General features: G+C 48.3%; 2 protein-coding genes and 1 long non-coding RNA gene across 5 annotated transcripts in view; 1 reads left to right on the top strand and 2 right to left on the bottom strand.

Annotated features, from left to right (window-relative positions):
* The window catches only part of RBM26 (RNA binding motif protein 26), a 58,303-nt gene extending 55,283 nt beyond the window's left edge, over positions 1 to 3,020 (bottom strand). For all 3 annotated transcript variants that reach the window (XM_063336059.1, XM_063336051.1, XM_063336066.1), the window contains exon 1: positions 2,506 to 3,020. In XM_063336059.1, the coding sequence (XP_063192129.1) occupies positions 2,506 to 2,576 (71 nt within the window). In that variant the 5' untranslated portion in view covers positions 2,577 to 3,020. The remainder of the gene's footprint in view (positions 1 to 2,505) is intronic.
* An 11,248-nt stretch (positions 3,021 to 14,268) lies between these two features.
* On the bottom strand, positions 14,269 to 16,591 carry LOC134519936 (uncharacterized). Its single transcript, XR_010072336.1, has 3 exons — positions 15,983 to 16,591; positions 15,740 to 15,889; positions 14,269 to 15,161 (listed from the first exon to the last, which is right to left on the bottom strand). It is a non-coding gene; the product is annotated as an uncharacterized LOC134519936 (long non-coding RNA).
* A 1,361-nt stretch (positions 16,592 to 17,952) lies between these two features.
* Positions 17,953 to 19,237, top strand: LOC134519980 (T-cell activation Rho GTPase-activating protein-like). Its single transcript, XM_063344860.1, has 4 exons — positions 17,953 to 18,017; positions 18,366 to 18,561; positions 18,798 to 18,920; positions 19,193 to 19,237. Exons 1-4 carry the CDS (start codon positions 17,965 to 17,967, stop codon positions 19,217 to 19,219), a joined length of 399 nt encoding a protein of 132 aa, XP_063200930.1. The 5' UTR covers positions 17,953 to 17,964; the 3' UTR covers positions 19,220 to 19,237.
* Positions 19,238 to 20,993: the final 1,756 nt, after the last annotated feature.

Genomic DNA, 20,993 nt, shown 5'->3' on the forward strand with positions numbered 1-20,993 from the left:
CACACATTTCAAGCAGCTGAGATCAGAAGCAGCTCCAAGAGTATTTGACTGCTAGGAAACGATAATACTTCTCCACTAATTCCAACATTTATTAGAATAATGGAGTTACATAGGACTCTGCACAAAACTGAATGACAGCTGAATTTAACAGTCCCTGCTTGCTTGTTTCCTCCCAAAGCTAAAAATTCAGAGAACTCAACATCTTCCAGGTCAGCAACTCCCTACCCCATGACATCGTTTTCCAGCATGAAACCCAGATTTGAACTGCTCACACACTACATTAAACTTAACAGAAACATGCTGGTCCTTTTGGTACTAAAAAGCAGAAAATTGCACTGATCACAGAAGCTGAGAATCCCAATTTCATCCTTTAACTGCTGATTATCACTAGCAGATACCACAGTGCAATATTAAAACAAATACACAAACATTGAACAACCTGAGTTTTTTACCAGAATAAGAAGTTAATACTACAGATCGCTAGTGAATGGAGCTTGAGGAGAAAGCCTGAAGAACCATAACGATTTCCAGCTAAAATAGTATCTGGGCAAACTCTTGACACTTTTTATATTGTGAATAGGAGACTTTTATTATTCGCTGGTAAAGTCAACCTTCAGGTCCTGACGCATAAAACTCAAGAAAACCAGAAAAACTGTATAAATTAATTCTGGATACAGATCTGTAAAATCCAAAGAGCCTAATACATCTGCTCAATAAACGGATTTTGAAGTCAACTGAAGCCTTTCTGTAAACTCCACCAGCGGACTTCCAGTTTCATATTTCACAGAATTTAAAAATGCTCCTTGTAAATTGTTTGAAGCTAATGTATCAATCTCCAGCTGCTGACCAAGAGGTAAGTGTTGATGACTTATCATTTCAAATTACCAACATATATTTTGGAAATGACAAGATCCTTCAAAGACAAATATTGTCTTTTCCAAGCCTCCTGATCACCATACTCTAAATACTGATATCAAACTACTGATTGCCATTAACAGAATATTCATGCAAGAAAGTATCTAGAGACCAACAGGGAGCATTCTGCACCAGAGGACTAGCTGGATCTATTACCACAGAACATAATGTGCTCTGTTATTCTATTATTACCTTACCGATGTGCTGTTATTCTAATATTACTTTACATTGACCTGAGAGGAATATTAATTTACCTTCCCAAAACTACACCTTTACAAGAAGAAGATGCTTTTTTTTTTTATAAATAATAAAAAAAAAATAATTCTACCACAGTCTTAAGGGTCAAACCTTTTATATAAAGGCACTTAGTGTAATTTGCTGCAGACCTAATTCAAAGTCCACTGAAATTAAGTTCAAGACTCATCTATTTCAGTGTGGTTTGGATTAGGCTCTGTGGAAAAAAGAGAACACCACCCCACCCCCAAAAAAAAACACAAACAAAGCTCTCCTAAAAGTGTTCCAGCATTTTACAACTTATTCAACTTATTTCAGCATAAGCCACACGAATTATATGTGTACATACATATACTTAACTAATGGCTACAGAAGCCACAAAGCACACACGCCCCCGCCCCCAAAATTCAACAGCATCAGAGTAAAGCTGACAGGAGCCAAACATCTCAGAAGGAAAGTTAATACCAGAATTAACTTCTATGTTCTTTTTCTATTGAATCAAATCAAGCTCCAGCAATTTAATTCAGACATGTTAAAATGGTGTTTCCGAATGACAAGTGAAGTGCATGCTTTAATCTACAACGTCCACACTTCCAGAAGATGAAACATTTAAAACCAAGTCCACATCTCAGGTCCACTAAAATATCATTCAGAGAAGAAAGACACAGACTACTTGCAGAAGAGCCGCAATTACTCACATGAATGTTATGCTTTGAGACCAAGCAGGTATTCACAAATAGGCAAATTATTCTCTGGGGCTTCTACTCCCAAGCGCTCTACTGATGCAATTTTTATTCGGGGCGCAAGGGGAGAGAAACAAGGGAGCGTCCAATATTCAAAACAACTGAGAACGACGTGCGACGAATCTGCGTAAAACGCTACTGGGAAGATCCCAGGATCCTGGAAAACGTCCCTATGGCACCTAAGCTCTCTCAGAGAAGGTCACTGGACGGGGCGGCGACCCGTCGTTATTAACCTGTCCTTTACGGGGGCCGAGAGCAGGGAACAGCAAGCTGCACACGCACACACATTATCTCTCGCTTACCGTGGGCTACAAAGGGAAAGGCGAAGGCGGTCGCTAGGGGGGGAAGCTGCATCCTCCAGAGAAAGACGGTCCTACCTCCCTCCCAGCCGAGGACGGCCCCGGGAGAGCGGGGGGACGACGCAGCCCCCCATAAGAGGAGGCGGCCGAGAGTGTGTGTGGGGAAGAAGGGCGCCGGGAGGGCAGATGCCGGGACGCCCTCACGGGCCTCTCCACCACGGCCTTTCCCTCCCCTGAGGATCCCCGTCTTTTCCAAGGGGAGGTTGATTTTGGGAGGGGGGCGGGAGAGAGAGGAAGGGGTCGCGGCTACTCACATGGGCTCCAAGGTTTTGCTGAGCCAGGATTTCAGCGCCTCGAAGTTTTCTATGATCATTTTAACCACCATCCAGAGCGGCCCGGGCCCCCCGCCTCCCCGGCAGCAGCAGCAACAACGGCGGCGGGGTCCACGCCGCCCCGCCGGCCGGGACCCCGGCTCCCGCCGCGCCTCCCTTCACCCGCCGAGGCCGCCTCCCGGTTCGGCAGAGGCCGCCTGGCAGGGGCCGGAGGCCCAGCGCCACGAAGGGGGCGGAACCACCCGAGCGGCGGCAGCGGCTGCTGCTCCCTGCGGGCCCCGCTCTCGCCGCTCCTTGGGCCGAGGGAGCGCGGTCCGGCCGCTCCGCGGTTCCCCCCCTCCCCCGCCTCAGCGGAGGGCGGCGCGACCGATGGGCCCCGAGCGCGGCTCCGAAACGTGCCGGACAGCCCCCCCCCTCGATCGGTCGGTCTCTCTCTCTCTCTCCCCTCAGCCGCAGAGCCAGGCGGAGTGAGGGAGCGAGCAGCTAAGATGGCGGCGCCCCGCTGTCGCGAGAATAAGGAGTCTCGCGAGGACGGGCGGCGCGCGAGGGCTGGCGGGAGGCGGGAGGCGCGGCCTGTGGTGACCATCGGCCCCGGCCCCGGCCCCGGCCCCGGCCCCAGGCCCGGCTGGGAGGAGCCTGTCCCGCCCTCCCGGGAGGGGAGAGCCGTCCCCCGGCCTGCCCCCGTCCTCCCTTGCAGGGAGAAGCGCTGCAATAAGGAAAGGCGCCCTGGAGAAGCAGAAAGGGCGGCACAGCGGAGTCGTCCCTCCCTCCCTCCCTCCCTGCCTTGACGCGAAGTGCCACAAATGTTTGCAACTGACAGAAAAAAATAAATTATTTCTTCTTAGAAACGATCGGAGTACAAAATTTCTCTGAAAACATGGGTGTTGGCAGCACACTGCCGCGTCTTCCCGACTACAGGCAGGGCCCCGCGTGGGGTGGGGTGAGGGGCTGCCGTGGGCCGGCAGGTGCCAACGCTGATGGGCACATGGTGGTGCCCTGGCTGGTCCCGGCCCTGCGAGATGGACCTGATGGAGGAGATGAGCCCGTGCGGCTGCTCAGTCACCCCCAGAGGTAATGGCGGTGGGGCACACGGACAGGGCCCCCCAAAAAAAACAGCGCCCACCAGTGCGGGGCCTGCCCATGAAAAGTGAGTGGACGCAGTGGCTTTCGCCAGGACCCTGGAGTAACGAAGCGGTGAAAGGAAATGGCCACGGTGAATTTACCTCAGTCGGTTTGGTGGGCTTCCAAAAGGCGGGCATCTTAACCTGAGCTCCCAAGTGATTCCTTCTGCACAGTCAATGAACAAAGGTGAGTATTTTAAAGAAATGGTTCGCTCTGCCTTTTTCGAGGGCAGAGTGGATGACTCTCGAACTGCCTGCCTGGTTTCCTCAGGTAGAGAGGAACCTCAGGTAGTTCACTTAATCTTAAATGGCAATGGTGGTCTTGGCTGACCTGTCAAATTATGAATATCCTGAAGTCCTACCTTTGTCACAACGGAATCGGGATAATAGCAGAGGGAGCCCTAGAGAGCGGGGACGAAGCCAAGAAGACTTGATCGGATATAAGGTAGGATACCTGCATGTTCTCCTGGCATGAGAACTCCAAGATCCGTCCCCAGCTTCATCCTGCCCTTGGGAACCTGCAATGGAATGCTAGTACTTCTGTTTGAAACAACTCAATTTTACTTCACTGCATCTGGAATGGAGCAAGGATCATTGGCAATTATGACCCTTATTCACAATTTTTCATGCCGCCGGGAAGCACTTAACCTCAGCAGAGACACTGCCAAGAAATCCGGTATCTGAGACAGCTAAATAAGAGCTGGAGGAGGCTATGGCTGCCTGCACGCAATTATTTGTGGCTTGATTATCATCCTTGAAAGTTGGTTGAAAACGTGAGAGTCTGTCAAGCCAACCAAATAAACTGCCAGCTTAGTAGGTACTTCAGTGAGGACTTCCCAATTACAAGATATGGTTTGGTTTCCTCACATAGTGGAGAGTGAACAGCACATCAGGTCAGTAGACAGAAAATCACCAGAGCCTGAAATTCTCTGGAGACTGTTCTGTAGACATCTAAGAAGTCCTTGGCTCACAGTCAGCAACTTGGAAGTTAACTCCCCCTGAACACATACAAAGGGTCACTAAGCTTGGGATTCTGATGGGTCTTTGAAGGGACAGTCACACAGAAATTAGGCATTGTGATAAGAATCTAAATTTGTTTTTGAATCTGGCTCTTAATCCTTTGCAAAAGCCAGTGTCTAGTGGAAATAATTCAGGCAAGCACTGTGTCAGTCCACTTCACTCTCATCGTTGTAACTACCTTTGATCCTTGAATATGCAACGGCCAGCAAGAAAACACAGCCTCTAAGTCTTCCCCACATAAAATGTATGGATATAATCATGGTAGCAGCTTCTCTGTGTTTGACATTTTATTTCTAAACTGCTTTCCTGCCATTCAGAAGCACAGTGCTGTAAGTAAATGAAATTTGTGATCAGCAAAAGGACTTCATGAATACATTTTATGCACTGGATAAGACTTGTCCACATGTGGTAATTTTTGAACATTACTGTGTTTATAGAAGTATGCTGTTATCACCCTTCTGGGGCAATATTCAGAGTAAGTATAATAAATAAATAAGAGCTGATGACATTCCCAGTCCTACAGTTTGCAGACTTGAAATCTTGAAAATTATAAAGATTGAGATCCCACATCTTCAGAAGTGACTGCAATGTTCTGTAGCATCCTTGAGGCAATTTTCATTTCATTTCATGGCAGGAATTAGAGGAGTACAAAGTAAAACTGCTTATTAGATCTGAGGAAACCATTTCCTCTAAAATATAAAGTGGCTTCTACACATAACGTGGTTTCTATTTAACACACAACATCTTTAGGTTCTTAATAACAATTTTAAAAACACAAGGAATAGTCTTTTGTTAAATCAGTCTTTAGTCACACATGAAATCAGTACTTTAACTGAAAAAAATCCTGAAGGTCATGTTCCATTTAACGCAACATAATAGAGAATCTGTACAAAGGATCAAAGTAATTATTAACTTCTACAGTGTCATATTTCTGTGAGACAAATATGTTTCTGTTTCTCCTGTAGCTATTCAATGTAAAATTCATAAACAGTCTGAGGGAAAGTAAAACATACCCTAAATTTCATCCCTACCTGTAAAATTAAAGGCCTGAAGAAGACACCAAGGAAAAGAATGAATCTTTGAAAAGACTGGAAAGTGGCAAAAGAAGAATTGAACATGTTCTCCTCAGGTTTCAACAATTTACCACCTTCATTTAAAAAATCGGTTCCTGTTGCTAACTGCTTGTGATATTCTGTATCATGTATATGATCCACGGATACCAAATATTGAATGGGAACTAAATAATAGCAATCTCAAAAATACAAATATATACATATATATTATATGGATTAATATAAAAAGTGTGTTTTAACATCAATAACTTAAAATAGAAATAAATTGTTATGTTAATAAAGTAATACAAATCTAACGCCCTTATTTATTCATGGATCAGAATTACTGATTCCTACCAGCCCTTTTGGCTTATAAAAACATTTTTAAGTTCTTCAGAGTAGTATAGATGTATTCATATATAATAACTCCCAAAGTTCATAGGTTTGGTGTGCGCTTAGTTTGCAGTAGTCTTATCTAACTCAATTTAGTGACCTTTGATGTCTAAAAATAATGGGTTGTATTTATTTATTCACATTTTTATTGTTCCACATACTCATGTGAGAGCTGAATGTTTCAAGCCAAGACAGAGATATCAATCAATCAATTTTATTTCTGCTGACTCCTCTCCAAAGCCATTGGACTTCTGCTTATAAACCATCTTTGTCATTGTGTAAAGCTGCAGTTTTAAGCGTTACAGATTTTTCTTTGAAAGTTTTAATTTTCTTGAATATCCATAGATCTCTTTTTAACTCAGATTTGTCCCTTAAATTTTTTAATACAAAAAGTCACTGTAGAACTTTTTGTAGAACTTTTGGGCACATGCATCTTTTTGCCAAACTTATGCTACCTTCATCAGTCAGTGTTTGTCATACAGAAAAAAGATTAATTATTATTCTTTTTTATTTGTTTGTGTTTGTTTTTTCTTGTGTTTTTTTTTCTTTGTTTGTTTTAAGTGAGTTTAATTTTTTTGAAGCTGCCAGACTAGTCTATGGCATTATGAAATTCTTCAGGCTATCCTTCTAATCCTTCATCTTTTTTATTTAGGAAAATGCGATTGGATTTGCAATTGGATTTAAACGTTTGTCTCTGATTGTAGGTTTTCTACTAGTATTAAATGTGATTCTGGTTTTGCTTAGCAGATGTAATCCACCGGTTCCAGATGTGGGGTCCCTAGCATCTCACAGAAAAAGTATTTAAGCATTACAGGCCTCAGATGTATCTGAGTGGATGATCTGGAGATCAAGGATTCCGTGTCCTTGCAGCGTACCACAGCCCCTAGCATCAGACCATGGGCTAAAACAGCAGGGCTGATGAAACTGGGTGGCATCAGGATGGCTTGATGGAACAAAACTGGTTTTGTATGTTGTTCAGATTTTTAGTTTGTAGTTCCATTGAGTTTTGGATTTTGCTGTGAGTTGCTCTTTATATATGTGTAAGTGTACATCTGTAGATGTACTGTCTTTGCTCTGTGTAGAAGGGTCAAATGATATTCCTCCTGATGCTCCTTGTCTGCTCCATAGCAAGTTTCATCTTGGGAGGCATCAATATGAGTTTTGAGGATAATGTCATGGAATGGGTCCAAACCTGAAGACTCGTCCTTCGGTCCTTCACAATTAGCAAATATCTATCAATTCCCGAGCATCTGAAAGCTGAGGCACTGCTTCCTTTTATCCATAAATACACCTACTAGTGCTTCAACAGGGCAGTGTGTCAGCTTTGTGTTACTCTTACTTGACTGTGCCTCAAAAAGATCGATGTCTATGTGAATGTTTAGTCCTTTGCTTTTTTACTGTTGAATAGTGAATTCAGTCAAATCAAGTTATTGCGACTTAAAAACTGGGGCCTGTAAAAGGTGTCAGAGCAGATGGTCTTTAAGGTCTGAATGTCTGCCTCTAGTCTTGAAACCAGAAAAATTTAATCATGAAATATGCTGTGAATGTTAGATGACTTTCTGTGACCATGGTCTTTCTATACAGCAGACCTAAGCTATAGGGTTGTGTATCTCTCCTGTGTTGCTGCAGGAAGAAGATAGGTGATACAGATGGAGAAAAAGGCTGTTGGAGCAAGGGGGTTGGACCAGATGACCTCCAGAGGTCCCTTCCAACCTCAACCGTCCCACGATTCTATGAAAGGCTTTTGGCAGAGTGTCCCAAAGCCACAGGTGTTTGAAGTATTCGTAGCTGGTACACACAGCATTTAGACTGAGATTGCAGGTCATAGAATTGGGCATTGCTTTTTTGAACTGACATAGCAGTTGTTTAACAGGTTTTCTTGAAAGCCAAGGTCAGAGTTGTTAAAGTCAAAAGTCAAATGTACAAACTGTGTGGTTTTTATTATTGTTTACATATAGAGACATTACCAGTTGTGAATATTTAGCAACCAGCATCATGCTTCTGAAGTCACACTATGCTAAGTCTATATTGTGTATCTCTAAATGGCCTCATGTTTTACAAAATAAAATGGGTCAATTTTGTAATACAAGATGCTTGTGTTGTGGAACCTCATTAGCTTGTACTAACGCGGGGACAGCTTGTTGTGTACTTGCTCGTTAGCTTGTACCAGTGCAGGGACAGGATTGCTCCACTTTGCCAACGGCAGCAAAATTAAGCTTAGCCCCAGCTTGTGCCTATGGGAAGGATGACTGGGAAAGAGCCCAGGGTGTAATTAATACCTCTTCTTCTTCCCAAAATGTGGTGGAGCAGGAAAGGAAAGACATAGTTCATACATAACTCTGCCCCTGTGACACCATCCAGCAGAGCTTCATCTTCCAGAAATCTTCTTAGTGCAGTCAGCAAGTACCAACTGTGTCATTCTGGTCTGCGTGAGCCAACGATTACGGGGCAGAGCCACACCTGGATGGATTTGTGCCTGCATATGGGGGTAAGCGGCCGCCCACGTTCCCCAGTCCCCTCGGGCAAACCACTGTGACAGAGGCAGCAGCAAGGCTCCCGTGCCTTGCAAGAACACGGTGGCTCTGTGAGCCCAGCAGAGGCTGGAGGCAGCTGTGACGCTGATGACGGCACCGTGGTTGCAGCTTTCATGTCATGAAGCACCTGCCCTGTGTGTGGGGGAGAGAGACTGGCTTCCAAGTAATTAAGTAGATCCATCCCAAATGTTATTTACAAACTCCTGTCTGCTGTGCATCTTCTACATCAGCTCTGCACCATTTTTGGCCATAAGCCTAGAGTTTTGGGCCACATTGCACAGCACATGGACTATTGACTCCTGGAGTGGCAGATTTTGAGTTGGTGCTTTCTAGTATATTTTGCTATGCAAATCCCATACAGAAATAAAAGACGCAGTATCCTTTCTGTTTCAGATGTTCGTCATACATAAACCACAGGAGGAGGCAGGCAGGATCTTGATTTTACCCTTCCTGCTACCCCTTATCCCCAGCCCACCTTCCTGTTAAATTGAACAAGCGTAGAGACAAATTATTTTTCCGAGCCAGTCTTTGTGCAGGATGCACCGTGCCAGGGGTAAGGCTTTCCCGAGCCACGGTATGAACCTCCTTTGCCTCTGAGATGGCTCAGCTATCTAAGATCATCATCGAACTTGTAGTAAATGAAAAGAATAATTGCAAGGGGCAGAATGTACTTTACCCATTTATCTTGAAACCACTAATTTAATTTTAATTATAAACAAATAGTCCTTTCAGTTAAAACTGAGTGCCAGCCATTGTTAATGACAGCTCTGACAGGCCACGTGACTAACCCAGCAAGGACGGCTTCATACGACCGATGTGAGAGCTCCATGTTCAATGTATTAGAAACACTGCCAAAGAATTTTAAAGGCTACCTTCTATCATATTTGAGGTGAAAGTTGTGTTGTTTATGCTATCTATTCTTCTTCAAAGTAGACCACTGTGTATGGAATCACTTATGGTGAAGCCGCGAAGTCTTGGTTGTACGAGTTCTTCCTACAGAAATATACAAATAAATCACTCCTGAGAGGACGAGGCTATCTGATTTCATTTCTGTTACTGTTTGTTTTGGATGAGTTATTTGGCTTACAATTAGACAATTAAAAAGGATCTAAATTTAGCATTAAAAAGGTTATTTAAATCTTCTCTGTGAACAATTTGTTAGAGAAGTTATTATTTTAAAGTTTTCAGATTGCCCACCGCAGGGATCAGGATTTCTCTAACTGCTTGGATTATTGAACATTACTGCCGTATTACAAACACCGAAAAAGCGCCGGCGTCCGTTGTGCAAGGCAATTTTATATTTCTCAACTGTCAGATCTTGGAAAACACTTTCAGGAAATCTGGCAGTAAAATACTTTTATAACTGTTTTAATTTCCATTTGAAGCAACGTTTGATTTTCCTCTTTAAGGAAGCTGAAGCAGGGCGGTGCTTGGGGATTTTGTTCTCTCGGTGTCCTGCGGGCCTCAGCCCTTGTGTCAGCGCGGCCAGGATTCGCTTAGGTCAACGCCGCCGCAGAGCCAGAAGGGGGAGCACAGACATTATTTCTTCTTGGCCACGTCGTAGAGGCGACTTGGATTATTTCACAGAGGAAAATCGCTACATCTATTTTTAGAGGAGGTATTGTAGAATACTTTTTTCCTTCTCTTTTTTTTTTCTTTTTTTAATAAGATTTTTAAATAAGATTTAATGAAGGGGAATTAAGAACTGGGTATTTTCATCAATTCTTACCAAGCAAAAAAAAAAAAAAAAAATGTTTGCAATTTTATGAATGGCTGGTATAGCATTTTAACATTTTGAACGCCTTTTACAGAGTTTTTTTGCATTTTCATCTGAAGCCACTGAGGAAGGTGAAGTTTATCAGAATCCAAATATGATAGAAAAGCTTGCTTCACTTTGGTCTAATTAATATTAGAAAGTGTCTTTAAGCATATTTGTATTCTAACTTCAGATCATATATTTACTCAGTAATTTTCAGATATATTCAGATATTAAAAACGTTATTTTAAAGACACAAAGCACACATAAATTCTTTTTAATAGTAAACTTTTTAATAGTAGTTGTTAGAACTTTTCATATCTCACATCTGTCATTTCTTATATTTCTCAGTTGTTATAATTTCTCATACAACTTAGATGCTCCTGACTTTGTAGTGAAAGTTATCAGAAGGTGCCTTGTTGCACCCTGATAATCATTTTTACTACTTAATCTGTTGATACAGGAGAGTCGCACTGCTTCCCTGCAGCAGGACTTGTGTGAAGCGTTTTTAAGAATTCCCTGAATAAAATTAAAATTTATAATCAGTGTGATGACTTTGTGGTACTGAGAAGTGATTCACTCATATGCCTTTGGTTTTGCCTAAACTGGCTTCTGTGTGGGATTTGTGAGAGCAGGACCCAAGGTCATCTGTGGATTGCTCTTCCCGAAAGTGTGCATTTGCAAGGGATGTGTGGCATTATGAACTTGGTCTTGTCCTCTTGGATAAGCGTAGTTAAATACTGCACTTGCTCTTCAAACTTTGGTCCTTTTGCTACTCCCAGTGAGATAAATTACAGCTCCAGTAAAAGAATGGAAGCTTAACCAGTGAGTTTTTTCTCACGGAAGTGTAAGTAGATTTTGTGATAGATTTAAATGAAACTAGCTTTTTTTCTTATTTCCTTGCGTGCCAACATCTGTCTTTTGAATAGTAGCATACATGTTCCTTCAGATCTCTTCCTAGAGTCAGTGTTCTTTGCAGAACTGCTTGTGGGTGGTCAGATTATTAGTGATGTTTATTTGCACTTGAAATTAATCTTATAGATCCTATTGACTAGGTTTAAACTTCAGGTCCTAAAGGCATTAACTCAGGAAAACTCCACAAATAGAATTATTTTGGTGGGCACTGAAATAAGATAGGGTGAATACTACTTATACTGTATTCTGGATATGCTACTGAATGTATTATATTTTGAGCACATATTCCTGTGCTGACAGTACAGGGTGGTCACGCTCACAAATTCAAAAGTTTATATCTTAGCGTAGTTCTGTTGAAGCCAATAGAACTTCAGGAATCGTTTAACTGAGCATATTCATCCCTAGGATAGCCCTGCTGCCATAGTGATTGAATTCGGTTGAAAATTTCCAAATTTTACCATTGAAAGATTACCAAAAAAAAACAGAAAAAAAAAAAGAAGAAAGAAAACCTAACAGAAACAAAGTACACAGAACCCCACAGAAGGGGAAAGGATTTGTAAATGCCTATTAAGAATTGTCAGGCTGAAGGGTATGCCCTGTAACCAAAGAACGTTTGTGTTAGCCACTATATTGATGGAGAATAACCTGTTAAATCTCAGTAAGATGGAGGGCTTTCTGGTGGGCAGAAGTGGGCATTTGGAGACTCCTGTGCTCACAATACAATCCTTTGGTAAAAGGACCCCACCAGTAGTGGTCCCCATTTGAGAAGTACTGGGTACTCTGCTGAGCTGACAGGCAGTAATTCTCCTGTAATTTCTCGTTAGAGAGAGAAAGCCACAAACCTTATCAAATTCAAAATGCGACAGAACATGGAAATGCATATTCTGGCAGCTGGCACAGAAGTCATTGTCATCAAAGACATGATAGAGACACAACCCAGAAGCTCAATGGGTCACAACAGAACAAGCCCTCGTCCTTCCCTCTTTGCACAGCATCAGCCAATGCTGTAGACTGAGGACACCAACTCCAGGAGTCTGTGGTTATTTCTAGACTAACAGGTCCTGTTCCAGAGGTCATTTTTCTCTACAGATTGTACTACCAGGACCCCTAGTAAGTTTGCTGATGATCCTAATCTGGGAGGTGCTGTTGACTCTCAAGGAACAAGAAGCCTTGCAGAGGAATCTAGATAGACTGGAGCATTGGGCAATCATCAGTGGCATAAAATCTAACAAGAATAAATGCCAAATTATGCACATGGGACAGAGTAACACTGGACACAAGTATAAATTGGGGGAGAGGTGGGTGGAGAGCAGCCCGGCAGAAAGGGGTCTGGGAGTGCTGGTCGAGAGCAGGCTCAATGAGTCAGCAGTGTGCCCTGGCAGCCAAGAAGGCAAACCACATCCTGGGGTGCATCAAACACAGTACAAACTGCTGGCCAAAGAATTGATTATCCCACTGCATTTAGCATAGGTACGGCCTCACCTTGAGTGGTGTGTGCAGTCCTGGGCCCCACAGTGTTAAGGTACTTGAGTGCATCCAGAGAAGGGCAACAAAACTGGTGAAAAGGCTGGAAGGAATGTCCTACGAGGAGAAGCTCAGGACTCTGGGTTTTAGTTTGGAGAGAAGGAGGCTGAGGGGCGACAACGTTGCTCTCTACAGCTTTCTGAGGAGGCAAAGTGGAGAGGGAAGTGCTGATTGCTTCTACTTGGGATCCAAAGAATCATAGAATTTCATAGGTTGGAAGGGACCTTTCAGATCATCTAGTACAGCCATCAACCTAACTCTGACAAAAACCATCACTAAACCATATCTCTAAGGACTATGTCTACCTGTCTTTTAAATGCCTCCAGGGATGGTGCCTCAACCACTTCCCTGGACAGCCTGTTCCAATGCTTAATAACCCTTTCAGTGTAAAGTTTTTTCCTAATATCCAATCTGAACCTCCCCTGGTGCAACTTGAGGATGTTTCCTCTTGTCCTGTCGCCTGTTACTTGAGAGAAGAGACCGACCGCCACTTCTCTACAACCTCCTTTCAGGTAGTTCTAGAGGGACAGGACACATTGGAATGGTTCAAAGCTGCATCAGAGGAGGTTCAGACTTGGCATTAGGAAACATTTCTTTACCAAGAGGGTGATCAAACACTGTAACAGTCTTTGCAGAGAGGCAGTCGATGCCCCAAGCCTGTCAATGTTTAAGAGGCATTTGGGCAATGCCCTTAATAATATGTTTTAACTTTTGGTCAGTCCTAAAGTGGTGAGGCAGTTGGATTAGATGATCGTTGTACATCCCTTCCAACTGAAATAGTCTAGTCTATTCTGTTCTATTCTGTTCTATTCTATTCTATTCTATTCTATTCTATTCTATTCTATTCTAACCCAGAAATTACAGCCTTTCAACCCAGAGAACAATATAAAACATTAGTTATATAGAACCGATGCTACATTTTTAGGTGATGGGCAGACTAAATTATCCTTCCTTCATGAATTTCTACTTTTTAACTTCCACGCGATCTCTTCCTGACAAATCAAAAAAAAGCCACATTTCCCCAGCTCTATGTTTATGTATTTTCATTTAGAGAGTCCAAGGGTACTCAGCTATGGCGTTCGTGGGGATGGAGCTCAGCTCTAAGTTCTTCTGGTACAACAAATTCCTCAGCCACTAACTTTGCTTTTTCCGTTTTCTGTTTCGTGGTTTGTTCCTTCTGAAGAGGAGATGACCCCGCTGGCCGCAGTCGGGTCAGCCACTGCACTTGTGGCAGCAGCAAGCACAGCAGCGACAAGAGCCCCAGCTGTCCGCTTCTACTACAGCAACGATTTGTGATGGACCCGCCCTAGCTGTCCTTCGGAAAGGCTTCAAAATAAATGGCCAGGCAGCAGGAAAAACAATTTTTAGAATGTAGCTTTAATTGTTGTTAAGTAACACTTCTCTGTCTAAGGCCACCATCACCAGTAATATCACAGGGAGCCCCTCAAGCCACAGCACCCATTGGTTGCTATTGTAACTGGAGGCAGAACAAACGTCAGCATGCGTTTGGGCTTCTGAAGCTCTTAGAAGGGTAAACAGCAGCCCTTCCCACCTCAGCCAGAGTGTCTCCTGAGAAGCTAGAAATACCCATGGCTGCTTTTTGGAAGGTGCTTTTGTTTCTCTGCAGTGTCAAGAAAGCAGCAGAACTTCCAGAAGTCCAAAGTCACCCAGACGGTTGGCCACCACCCCACCAAGTAGCTTGTGTGCAAAGAATGGAACATGAATCTCACTGCTGTCATGTACAAGAGGGCTCGGCCGCTTTTCCACTCTAAAGCAGCAACCCATGATCACTTGCAAAAGCTGTGGTTGGATTTATACCATGTATTCTCCTACATATACCTACGTCAAATTATTGTAGGAGTTACCAAAAGTATATTCCACTTGTGAAATAGCAACTTATTCATTTCAAGTCCTTTCAAAGTCTTGTCTGCCTCAGAAGGGCGGCTATCATTATTGGAACAAACAGGCTATTAGGGAACAAACATCCTGTACAGAGAAAGGTCCCGATCATCCTTTCATCTCCTCTACCTTCCCACTGGCTCTGTGCTCAAATGTTGAGTGACAAGAAGGTCCAGACTTCTGTTTGGGTCCTGACCATGATCTTGCCTTGCTCTTGCAGGGTGAAGTGGTGATGCCAAGTGCTGATGGGAAGGAGGAATCGAAAAATACAGGTTCAAAGGTGCTCAGAAACTCAACTGTTCTGGTCACTCTGTGTCTTGGAGTTACCCCTCCATGTTTTAGAGGCTAGGGTCTACAAGAGAGGGCCAACCACATGGTCCAGAGGAGGGCCACGAAGAATGATCAGAGGGCTGGAACACCTCTCCTATGAAGACAGGATGAGAGAGTTGGGGTTATTCAACTGGACAAGGCTCACCAGGGAGACCATAGGGCGGCATTTCAGTACCTAAAGGGGGCATACAGGAGAGATGGGGAGGGACTCTTTATGAGGGAGTGTAGCAATAGGATGAGGGCTAACGGTTTTTAAACTGAGAGAGGGGAAATTTACATTAGATATTAGGAAGAAATTCTTTACTGTGAGGGTGGTGAGGCGCTGGAATGGGTTTCCCCAGTAAAAGTTGGGGCTGCCCCTTCCCCGGAAGTGTTCAAGACCAGGCTGGATGGGGCTTTGAGCAGCCTGGTCTAGTGGGAGGTGTCCCTGCCCATGGCAGGGGGCTTGGAACTAGATGGTCTTTAAGGAGCCTTCCAACCCAAGCCATTCTATCATCCTATGATTCCACGATTCTATGATTCTATACCGGGGAGAGCCCCCCGGTGCCCCTCCCCCGACACCACCCCCCTCTTCTGCCATCGATGCCATCACAATGCTGGACTCGGCTTTACCGAGAAAGCCGACTTTACCGGCTTTCGGGAGGAAAGGCAGCTGGGCTCTGTCAGACTTACTTGGCCTTGGCGATGGCCAGTGAGTCCCGGAAGAGGAGGAGGTCCCTGGTCCTCGTGCGCCAGCCCTGGGTCACCCGCACGCGCTGCCGCTGCAGCGGCTCGGGTGCTGCTCCGGCAGGCAGGCCCTGCTGCACGGGCTCCGGGTCGTCCCTGCGGAGCAGACGGCATCGGGCATGATGAGCAAGGCGGCTGCTGCGGGGCCCGGCTGTGCCGGCGTGTCCCCGAGCCATGGCGGGAGCTCACCTGGAGCCGTGGCAGCAGTTCACTTGTCCCATCTTCACAAGGGCAGGGGAATCCTCACGTGGGACACAGCTGTGGGGGTCACAAGAGTGCCCAGCTGGCCCATGTGAGGCTGCTGACAAAAGGCTCTCGGTTCCAAAAAGCACTGTCAGGAGGACGCTGGGTAAGAGCTGGGCTCACAGCACGGGGTGATGCTCCAGGCGCAGCCGGACCGTGCCGAAACACCGCTGCCCAGCTGGGGAGAGGTGTCCCCACGGCTGCGGGCACCTCTCCAGCGGGCACAGCTGGCGCAGCTGCTTCGCCCAGCTGTGTCCAGCCAACGCCTGCCCAGCCCCGGCCTCACCACTGCCCCTGCTCTCCGCTCCACCGCCGCACGCTCCCCGGCTGCTTCGGGGCAGCTTGGGAGTGCTCCCCGGGCGGGCAGGAGAGGGACAAGGCAGCTTGGGTCTCACACAGCTCTTTCTCTGCCCTTTCCCCGCGCACAGGCCACCAGAAGGAGTGGAGGGAGCCCGCGTCACCCTGCTGCCCTCCCTCAAGCTCCTGCTGAAGGAGCTGAGACGCCGCAATCCTGTGAGTGTCCCTCCCGTTCCCGCTCTGCCCCCACAGCCTGCTCCAGCCCAGCAGCAGCTGCGTGGCTTCTCACCTTCTGCTCTTTGCCCCTTGCCCAGGCGACGACAGTCCGTGCCAGCAGCCTGGAGAGGCTGGTCCAGGGCCAGGCAGAGGTGAGGATCGCCCGGGCTGCAGTCTCGGCCGTCTCCACCTCTCACACACGTCCAGGGCTGATGCAGCTCGCCGGGGTCCCTGTCTGCTGCGGGGCTGCCCGCTGAGCGCAGTGCATCTCTTGCAGGCTGGTCCCAAGCAGCAGCCACCTCCCATCCCCTCTGGCCACCAAGGTGGACTTGGCCACGCGGCTGGTGAGTTTGGAGAAGCTGGGGATGGGACGGCCCTTCTCCTCTCGCAGGCGGCCACTCGTGCTGCACCGGGGCTGCTGCTGCTTTGCCGCCAGGCACGTCCATCCCCATGGCTCTGTGGCAGGAGAGAGCTGAGCCCTCAGGGCCCCTCCTTCCCAAAAGATGCCTCTCCCTTGATTTTGGCAGTCGGGGGACAGCATTGAGAGGGTGCGGGACTGCTTGCCTAGCACATCTTCTCCATGTCTCTTTGCTCTCCTTTCCTTGACAGCAGGTGGGACCCGCGGGAGGTGGAGGATGCGTCTGCCGTGGCCCTTTGCCCAGAGAGGGACCTCGGCGGCTGCAGAGGAGCCCAAGCCATCGGGCTCTGGCGGCAGCGGGGCTCTCTTTGGCCGGCCCCTGGCAGCTCTCTGCAGCCAGGACGGCACCCTGCCCCAGCCCATCCAGGTAAGCATGCCTGGCCAGAGGGTGCCCATCCCTCTGTCTCCTCCACAGAGGCACTGGCCCAAGCAAAGGGAGCCCAAGTGGGACTCGGGGACAAAGCCAGTTCCTCCCCATGTCCCCATGGTTCCTTTCCCAATGAGAGCTGCAGAGCTGCCCACGCTTGCTCCTGCCCCTAGGGTAGGTTCACCTGCCCCAGGGCCTGTCTCCAGCCAAGCAACTCTCCTCCTCTGTGTCCCGCAGGACCTGCTGGCTCTCCTGCACCAGCACGGGCCATCCACGGAGGGCATCTTCCGGCTGGCGGCCAGCGAGTGTGCCTCCCGGGAGCTCAGGGAGGCCCTCGACAGCGGGGCGGAGGTCCATCTTGAAAGCCAGCCCACGGAACTGCTGGCCGTCATCTTGAAGGTAAACCCTGCTGACCTGGGGCTCGGCACCTCCCGGCTCTCTCGCTGCCCATGGGCACCTGCGAGAGCAGGAGACAAAACACGGCTGCCTGCTCGTGAGCCAGAGTGCCGGGGATGCTGCCTGTGCTCCCCGCGGGAGTGCTCAAAGCCTCACCCACAGCCCTTGCCATTGCAGGACTTCCTCCGGAAGATGCCCTCCAAGCTCCCGGAGGCACAGCTCTACAAGCAGTGGATGAGCGCCCTGCAGATGACCAGCAGGCAGGAGAAGCTGGCGGCACTGAAAGAGTAAGTGGCCGGCAGCCTGCCTGCTGCGCAGGGACTGGCAGAGGCCAGCACTTGCCTGCAAAGCAATGGCCTCCTTGAAAAGGCCGTCTTCTGTGCCAGCCACCCCTGGCTGCCGTGGGGAAAAGTGGCACAGCAAAGCCCTTCTCTCCTTGGAGCACTTCTCGCAGGCATTGGGGGTTGCTCCATGGAGGGACTCTAGCCAGGAGGGCAGGGAGGGAGGGAGGTGGCCGTACCTCAGGGAAGGCAGTCCTTCTGCTGTAGACCATGCATGGCCAGGGAGACTTCCCTTGCCTGGGCTTGGGGGAGATTAGCCTGGGCTACCTCAACATTGTGTTCCTGTTCCCTCAGAGTGGCCAGCAAGTTGCCCCAAGCCAACCTCCTCCTCCTCAAACACCTGCTGTCCCTGCTGCAAGACATCAGCAGGAACGAGGCCACCAGCAAGATGACAGCCCACAACCTGGCCATCTGCATGGGGCCAAACCTCCTCAGCCCACCCAAGGAGCACACGCTGCCCCTGGACAGGCTGGTCCAGGTGACGCAGAAGGTACGTTCTGGTTACCAGCCGCCCACAGCCTTCCGGACCCACCCGAGCTTTGCTGCTCACAGGGACCTGGCTGCCTCCTCTCTTGGGCAAACGCTGGTGGACGGGAAGAGGTGCCGGGAAGAGCAGCCCTGCGCACAGCTGCAGCTTTGTGCGCAGAAGCAAGGGTCTGTGGTGGGGGAGGCTGTTTGACCCCTTTTCAGGCACCTAGGTGGAAACCAATGGTTTGCTGTGTGCAGGTGACGCAGCTGGTGGAGTTCCTCATCGACCACCATGGGGAACTCTTTGAGGAGCAGGAGGCTGGCCTTGCTGGGGCATCGGGTGAGGAGTCGCCAGCACGACGGGCAGAAGAAACAGCAGAGGTATGTCGGGGCCACAAAAAGCGTGACAGCAAAAGCCTCCCCCCTCAGAGGGTGGGACTGCTGCCGCCGCAGGGACAAACAAGGTCACGCAGCAGCCTGCAGCTCTGCAAAAGCGCAGAGGAAGGCTGATGCAGGTTGGCCAACGCACTTTGCGTGGGGATCCCAACAGCAGCGGCTCAGCTGAATGGAGCAAACCCATGCGAAGGATCTGCCTTTCAGAGCTGGGGCAGGTAGGTCCTTGCCACCTCTTAACTGCCACATTTCCATTGCAGGTGCCTCCAGTGGTGCCAGAAAGCTGACCCCAGCAGAGCTCGTCCCAGGAGAGCAGGTAAAATGAGACGGCTTTGGTTAAGAGCAGAATTGGTTCAAGTTTATCCCGGCTTTGCCTGTCTAACAGTACTCTTGAATGGAAAGGTTGCCCGGCTCCTCACAAGAAACCAGAAAGAGAAAACCATCCTGTGAAGAGGGGAGCGACGGGCAACCAGAGAGAAAGAGGAGAAAGCATGAAAGTGAGCTCTAAGGGACGGGCAACGGAGCACATCCAAGCAGGCAAGGAGAACGAGGAGCCCAGGTGCGTAGCAGACTCGGCTGTCCGTCTTTCAAAGCTCTGAACACTGCTCTGAGCAGGGGAAATACTCCCGAGGTGCACAGAGGCGGCCCCAGAGCGGAAGCATGCACCTGCCCTTGGCAGAACATGCACGTCAGGAGGAACATGCCACCCCAACCCTGGCAGGCTGCATTTGGCACTCGTTGGAGCAATGTTGGCGCAAGGCTGAGCAGATCCCCCAGCAGGGTCACAAGACTCCCAGGTGTGAGTTCTTTGACACACTACCAACAGAAAGAGGCAAAGTCCCACTTTTCCGCTCATGTCAGCTGACCATCCTAGCACTGCCTGGTGTTGTCTGAATCCCAAAGACACAGCACGGAGTTGTGCCAAGGAGCTGTAGACACTGGGATGTTGGCACTTCTTAAAAGGCTCCCATTTCACCTGAGATAATCGAGGCAAGAAGAAAACAACCAAACCATACAGGAGAAGCCTGTTTTGCCTTCAGACCGGGGTTTCTAGCAAGGGACGGTGAGGGATGCTGCTACGCAGGTTTTGCAAAGGGCCACACCACAGCTCCTCGCGGGCTCCCTGCCCAGCCCTACTGCCCGGCAAAGGGGCACCGCACATCTCTGCCAACTTGCCGTGCCCTCAGGCTATCGCATGTGTTGAGAAGGGAGCAAAGCATCACCGTAGGCGCCACCAGTAAGGGCCCTCTCTCCTGTGCCAGGAACTACTCCTTTTGCATGGGACTTCCCAAAGAATGGGAGACAAAGTCATGCTTGTTCCCCCTCCATGGTTTCATCGGTGCTTTCTGACTCTGTCCTTGCAGGTGCCGATTTAGTTTGGCTGCTTGGATTCCCTGGATGAGCTCTGATGCCTGGCCTTCAGCACCACCTCGGCGGGCGCGAGGAGAGAGGCACCCGTGCCCTTCTGCTCTGGACGGCACATCTCGCTCATGCACCACTGTCGCGGTTTGGGCTGGGCTGGCCACTAAACCAAACACCACTTCCGCGCTGCACAGAGGTGGCCCCAGGCAGGAAGCATGCGCCTGCCCTTGGGAGAGCGGCCCTTGAACTTCCCGTAGAAGGGGAGACAAAGACACGCCTGGTCCTGCCTCCATGCTTTCATCAGCGCTTTCTGACTCTCTCCCCGGAGGTCCCAATTTCTTTTTGCTGCTTGGGTTCCCTGGGTGAGCTCTGACGCCTGGGCTGCCAGGGCCACGATGCAGCCCCAGCACCACCTCGGCGGAGGCGAGCAGAGAGGCACCTGTGACCTTCTGCTCTGGACGGCAGATTTCACTCGCGCACCACGAAGCCGCAGCGCCACTTCTTAGCATTTCCTCCCATGTCCTTCTTCCTAAAGATTCTCACTGTTACTTTATGGAAATAAAGTAGCAAACGTATATCTGGCCAGTCTCAGTATTTGGAGAAATCCCTTACCATCCTTTTCTTCCTCTCTCTTTCTCTGTGTTTCACCTCCCTGTGCCTGCTATTTAACTGTCCAAGGAGACAAAAATGTCATACAAG

This window comes from Chroicocephalus ridibundus, chromosome 1 (genome assembly GCF_963924245.1).
Source record: "Chroicocephalus ridibundus chromosome 1, bChrRid1.1, whole genome shotgun sequence".
In the NCBI taxonomy this organism is placed as follows: Eukaryota; Metazoa; Chordata; class Aves; order Charadriiformes; family Laridae; genus Chroicocephalus; species Chroicocephalus ridibundus.

Bases quoted from the DNA above. Each gene is read 5' to 3' on its own strand.
- LOC134519980 (XM_063344860.1), top strand. From the start codon at position 17,965: ATGAGCGCCCTGCAGATGACCAGCAGGCAGGAGAAGCTGGCGGCACTG. The intron at 18,018-18,365 runs GTAAGTGGCCGG...CTGTTCCCTCAG, and splicing joins AAGCTGGCGGCACTGAAAGA to AGTGGCCAGCAAGTTGCCCC. The intron at 18,921-19,192 runs GTATGTCGGGGC...TTTCCATTGCAG, and splicing joins GGGCAGAAGAAACAGCAGAG to GTGCCTCCAGTGGTGCCAGA.